General features: G+C 35.8%; 1 protein-coding gene across 1 annotated transcript; it reads right to left on the bottom strand.

The window, feature by feature from the left end:
• Positions 1–439: 439 nt before the first annotated feature.
• Positions 440–5,968, bottom strand: LOC104088242 (proteasome subunit beta type-1-like). Its single transcript, XM_009592887.4, has 7 exons — positions 5,809–5,968; positions 5,603–5,710; positions 2,482–2,563; positions 1,489–1,618; positions 1,250–1,392; positions 1,028–1,114; positions 440–764 (listed from the first exon to the last, which is right to left on the bottom strand). The coding sequence occupies exons 1-7, from the start codon at positions 5,853–5,855 to the stop codon at positions 690–692; spliced, it is 672 nt and encodes a 223-aa protein (XP_009591182.1). The 5' UTR covers positions 5,856–5,968; the 3' UTR covers positions 440–689.
• Between the last annotated feature and the right edge of the window lie 628 nt (positions 5,969–6,596).

Genomic DNA, 6,596 nt, shown 5'->3' with positions numbered 1-6,596 from the left:
TGGTTAATTCGCTATTTTACCAAATTATTCACAATCGTATGTCACACCCATTTTATAATGTAAAAATAATTCTTGTCATGTCATCTATTAAGGGGGAAATAAATTCAGTCTAGACAAGTACAGAGAGGAAAAACGATTCCAATAAAAATTGAGCAGGAAACTTACTTTTCGGAACAAGTATAGGGACCAACTTATGTATTTTTCCAAAATGGCAGAATCTAATACATTATATCATAATCAATTAGTTAACATATCAGATTAGTTAACAAATTAGTTATAACTCCGTTTAAAGTTTACAAATTCCTACCTTGAAATTCATGAATAGTTAGATTATAGCTGGCTACTAATTACATATATTATCAAAAAGATTGTCAAAGTAAGTGTGGTCGGTAGCACAGGAAATTCACTTGGGTGAAAAATGCTAGTAAATCTAGTTCAATTAGTAAATCCATCTAATGATTATTTTTTACCAAACCAAAGTTCAAACATTCAGTTCTTTTATAATCCAGCATAGCATTTCCAGGTAACAGGAATTGCAGTTTACAGTACATACAAAGATGATCAACAATTAACAACTGCTGTGCATACACCCATAGAAAGGGTCATCCTGGGGTTCATTGTCCATGTGCGTTCACTTACGCCTTCCAAACTAATTCAAACATAAATCACAGGAACCCAAAAAAGAGAAATCAGTCTCTCCTGAGATCCATTTCTTCCCTACGAACACCGTCAGCGTTTAATATGACTATTTCCAACTTGTCACCCTGCAATATGAAAGCAACATAATCAGGAAATAGGATGATGATAAAAGCTACATAACCTTCTCAAACAAAACTTCTCCCCACGGAGATTATACAACTAAATCATCCATTGAGTACCGGATCGATAGGAAAATAAAAGAGAAGACAAGAGCACTTGTAAAACACGATCGCGTATAATTAACCCAAATGTTCCTGAAGATCACAGATCTTAAATCTTAAATCTTATTGTGTCATTTAATAGATAGCACAGCACATAAATGACTTACAGTATATATATCCCTTTCTGTTGCTGAAGCAAAACATGTCTTCACCAAGTCAATGGCTTCCGATTCAGAAAGTGGAGTTACGGCATCCTGTGCAGGTCATGGGAATTTTGTTAGCAAGAAATCATGTTTTTCTTTTCTCACAATTCTTAGGTGAAGTTGACAGGACTATAAACTTCCTCAATTTGAAAGAAAATTTCGTAAAATTAAAGTATCAAACCGAACCTTGGCAGGCAGCAAGAGAGGGCTAGGAGACTTTAATTGGTTGTCGAGGAAAGGCATGATCAAAGTTGAACCTGAACCTTGAGAACTATACCCAACCCTCTCATAGGATCCAACAGCATCATATGTAAACACACAGCCCTTCCCTACGAGAATTTAAGAATAAGATAAGAAGAAGCCTCTTTACAGCCATGAATACAAAAATAAAAACTTGACACAGCATTCCGGTCATAATCTGTTACCTTCATTGTCAAGGCCACCTAGAACATTGAATGCATAGTAGGGAAAGAAACGTTTGTAGTATAGGGTGTTCGAAAGTAGCTGACCCATGGCTGGGCAGCTCATCTGCTTATTGTGCTGATGCTGATAGATCTATTTTCAAAGAATAAAAGTAGAATATCACTTCCAATATCATATTAGGAGTTAAGTTCCAACGTCTAAACAGCAGACAATCTCAAAAAGTAAAGCACAAAATAATTTCAAATGCGATTTCCACATTAAAGCCACAAACAGAGAAAGCACATAATACTTCTTTTACCGATAAAAAGATAGAGAAAGCAAGAAAGCACATAATACTCCTTTACAAATTGAATGACCAGCATCTAATTGGCAAAATCATAAAAAGAAGAGTCGAAAACAATTCATCATATAGAGTTAAGCTATTAAAATGAGAGGCAAAGATTACTGTGCTGGTTAAAAAGAAAGTCAGAGAACATCTTTGTCAATAAGGAAAATCAAGCAAGACTTATCAGGATGAATGAAAGAAGGTGCATCATAGCTTTTTGTGTTATACAATATACCTTAGAGCTTCATGATAAAAAATTAAATACCGCAGAGTTTTCCTTTTTAGGAAAGTAGACTTTTATTAAAAACAACACAACAAAACCTCAAACTCCAATCTTCTGTTTGGCACAACCAGGTTCCATTCACATGTTCCACAACTTACGTTCATAGCTAATCCTAGTAACATGGGTAACTAATGCAAACTTCAAACTATAGGTCAGAAACTACAATCAACAACTTCAAATCTTATTAGACAAGTGTCTGCTGTTTCTGTTTTTGCAGAACATAAAGCAACAATCAAAAGAATAAGTAAAGAGTATAATACAGCCCTCGGGGCTTTGGTTCTCCAACGGCTTAATACTCCACATAAAAAAGTAATATTGCACAAGAGTTAAGCACACAGAAAATCAGTGAAATTGAGATCAAAGTATCAACAGATTCGAACATTTTACCAGATGCCTTGCTGCCAAAACCTTTTGCAAAGCTCTCACATCAGCTTGAAATCCTGAAGAGGCCAGCACACACTTGTCCGCTCTGCACATTTAATAAAATCATTAATAGAAGAAGGATGCTTCGTTTAGGTTTGGTATGAGAGAAAATGACTTCGTGGAAAATGTTTTTCGGAAGTTATTTTCTGGAGTTTGGAAAGACAGAAGTCATTTACGATGGAAAATATTTTCTATCAAAAGGAGGAAAATGACTTTCCTCGCTTACGGGCAGAAGTCATTTTCCTTACGAGTTACGACTATCTTAACTTTTAATTTCAAATTACTTGCTTCAACTAACACTTAGACATTATTATTATTAATATTTAGTACTCAAAAGTTTCATCAAAACACTCTCCAATTTGATGATATTATTATTAATCTTTAATATATATTTATATATTTTCTGAAAAATACTTTTCATTCACCAACCAAACAACAGAAAGAAAATATTTTCCGAGAGAACACTTTCCATGGAATGACGTCCATCATACCAAACACACCATTAATAAAATTAGTCTAAAACAAATGAGGTGAAAGAAATTTTTTTGGCTTTCAGACGTGTGCTTATCCACTTCAACTATTCATGTAAATTTAAGCAGGGATATCCAATTGTTACTCCTATTTACTGCAACCAATTGATGATGATTCAACCTTCTGGTAGTGGATGCATTGCCCTGCCTTTAGTAGTTCATAGATTTTGAAAGACATATATGCTTTCTTTTGCCTTTAGTAGTTCCTTTTGTCTTTTTGTTTTCTTGAGCCGAGAGTCTTTCGGAAACAGCCTCTCTACTCCTTCGGGGTAGAGGTAAGGTCTGCGTACACACTACCCTCCCCATACCCCATTAGTGGGATTTTATAGGGTTGTTGTTGTTGTTGTTGTATATATGCTTTCTAAGTTCACACCTATTGTCAAAAATCACAATAGTGGGAGCATTGGAACTTGGACCCACCGGTTTAAGATCCTGGATCCCCTTTTTTGAGCATGGAGCCATGGACACAAGAAATCAAGACTTTTAACATGGACAAGGGCAAAAATTTAGGAACGCACCCTATACAAGAGCTAAATACTTTACCCAGGATATGGAAGTAGACTCCTAAAATCCGGGCAATCATTAAACAGAGTTACTTCGCATGTCATGTGCAAGGACAATAGCTAGTTAAAAAATAAAGTTAGGGGATGAGAATCAGCTCTTTCAGGTATAAACGTTTTGACTTCCTTTGTCATGTACAAGGGCAATAGCTAGTTAAAAAATCAAGTTAGGTCCCTCCCTCCCTCCCTATCTTTATTCTTTAGCGTAGTAGAATTGTTAAGTTGGTATTCTTGTCACTGAGTTAGTTAATAAATTTCCCAGTTGATTCTTTTTTTTATGGGTAAATTCCCATTTGATTCTTGTTCAGTTGAGTTCATTACAAATAGTACTGATCATGGAACTTTTAGAAGTTTGACAGTCATGGCTGAAGAAACTTCATATGCAGAGTTTGCAAAAAGAATAGAGGATCAAATTTAGTCTTCTAGAGCTCAGCTGGGGGGGGGGTTTTGTTTGGGGGGGGGGGGGGGGGGGGAGGACTTTGACAAATTAAGCGGAAAACTGGATGAGAAAATGTGATGATAGGTAAAATAGCTGAAAAGGTTGGAATAAATCTTAACGGTGAAGTAAATTCCCCAGCAATTATACTTCACAGTGAATACCCAGATCTTAGTGAAGAATCGACATTACTTGAGATGGCAACAATTGATAGGAGAGAAGCTTCAAAATATCAATTAACCAAGATAAATGGGTCCAGAAACACTGGAGGAGACAGCAAAGGGATGGGTCAAGGTAAGAGATTGCAGACAGATTTGGAAATCGATACAAGGAATATACATCTTTTGGGTAACACTGCCCCAAGAGATTGCAGCCAGATTTGGAAATCAAGACAAGGAATATACATCTTTCGCGTAATCACTCCATTGTCTTATTCTTTGGCTGACTCTTCAACCCTTTCCATTTCTCCACCAGAGAGTTTGAGTTTGATTTCTAAAAGAGGTTTGACCGTGATACATAGAACTGAAGAAATTTTAAGCCATGAAGGCAATAATAGGGATCAAAATGTTGAAAATTTCAATAGTGGGTATCATTCAAATATTCTGGAGAACGTTATTAGTATAAATAATGAACTTTTTAATGTGGGAGCAGAGAAGCATAGGCTGATATCTGATGCCCGGAGGACATGGGAAAAAAAATTCTTTTCCAATACTTCCAGAGGTGCATATTGTCATCCATTACCCTAATCAAGTTATTGCTCAGGTCGTGTTTGTGAGCCATATTGTTAATTTGTCAATCAAGAAGCTCCTATGCAACTCCTATGCAAGTTCTGTGATGTGATGGATTCTCTGTTTGTGATTCAGATTTCCTTTGATGTATGTCATCATACGCTACTTATAAAACAAGCATGTTGTTTTCCAATGAAAAAAGGTCTGCCAAGTAAGAGCGGAAAGACCATTTCGACATGTAGTTTTTACAAATATAAGTTACTGGATTGTGGTTGTATCCTTGTGTCACACCAGGCATTTTAAGACTCCTAAAGTTTCTGTAGTAGACTACCAAATTGCTGATTGCGAAAATGTGTGGAAGAAATCAAATTCCTTTGTGATGTTCGAAGAGATATCTACTGTCAAGAGCATAGATTTTCACATGGCCCAACGAGCCCTACTTCTTAGAACTAACATTAGTGACATCATCATGTTGGATGCTTGTAATACAGAATAGCTTGCATTCAAGAATTTCAATGGTTGGAACATTTCGTTTGGTTCAGTGTCATTTCAGACATTTGTGGCAAATCTTTACACTTCACACAACCGTCTGAGCTGTGACTAGTATTTAAATTTTTCTGAGTTGGGGATTCCTTGTGGGAACTTTCATTTGATTCTAGTTCATAACATCCTCATAAGGATTTATATAAATTTCTGCTGTAAAATTTGTCTTAATAAGTATGATTACCCTACATAATGTATGAGATTAGGTAAAAGAGAAAAAGACAAACCGTTTTATTAGGTAAACAAGCCGAATAGAGAAGGAAAGAGAATGGTAAATTAGGGACAAACAGTTTAATGATCTTGGAGTAATCGCGAGTAAGGATGTTGTAGCCAGTGGACATCCTAGTATCAGCAGCAATTACACAGTAATCTGCACCTGCAACTGCAACACACGTTCTGCAACAATGTATACGGATCACATATATTAGCATCGACATAGTAAAAGAGTAAGCAATAATAATAATAATAATAATAATAATAATATAAAGAAGTACCCTCCATTGTTGTCATAAGGAGACCAGTTAGCTTGCTGCTTCGTCATACTTGAGAATTGAGAGAGAAAGAGAGTGAAAACTAGGGTTGCAGAAGAAATTGAAATTGATGAAAAAGGAAAAAATTTGATGAGGATGCCTCCTTCAACAAGACAACTCAATGAGTGTAGTTAATGGGCTGATTGCCAGTAGGCCTTCTAATGGGCTCTTGGTAAGGCCCAATGGCTTCCTCTCTTTGGGGAAGTGCACAGTTAGCAACTAATTAGAGATGTCTTTATTCTTTAGCCACTATTTAAAATATATTTATTCTTTAGCCAGTGCTTAATAAATTTTTACCCACCCGGACGAAAATACCCCATTTGCTAGACATGGGTGATGTGTAAATATTAAGGACATGGTGTCCTTAATTTCATGAATGCTATGTAAATATTAAGGACAAAGTGTCATGTATTTGCACCTTCCGTTGTTAAACTTTAGGACATCATGTCCTTAACTTCATATGTGCAGTCTAAATGTTAAGGACATGACGTCCTTAACTCCATGTGTGCAGTATAAATGTTAAAAATATAATGTCCTTAATTTGTATTTGCACCTTCTGTTGTTAAACTTTAGGACCTCATATCCTTAACTTCATATGTGCAGTGTAAATGTTATGGACATGGTGTCCTTAACTTCATGTGTGCAGTGTAAATGTTAAGGACATAGTGTCCTTAACGTTATGTGTGTTGTAAAAATATTAAGGACATAGTGTCCTTAACTTCATGAATGCTGTGTAAATATTAAGGACAAAG

The sequence above is a fragment of the Nicotiana tomentosiformis genome, chromosome 9 (genome assembly GCF_000390325.3).
Source record: "Nicotiana tomentosiformis chromosome 9, ASM39032v3, whole genome shotgun sequence".
Classification (NCBI taxonomy): domain Eukaryota; kingdom Viridiplantae; phylum Streptophyta; class Magnoliopsida; order Solanales; family Solanaceae; genus Nicotiana; species Nicotiana tomentosiformis.
Note: the sequence above shows the minus strand (reverse complement) of the source record. Positions and strands in the feature narration are given on the sequence as shown.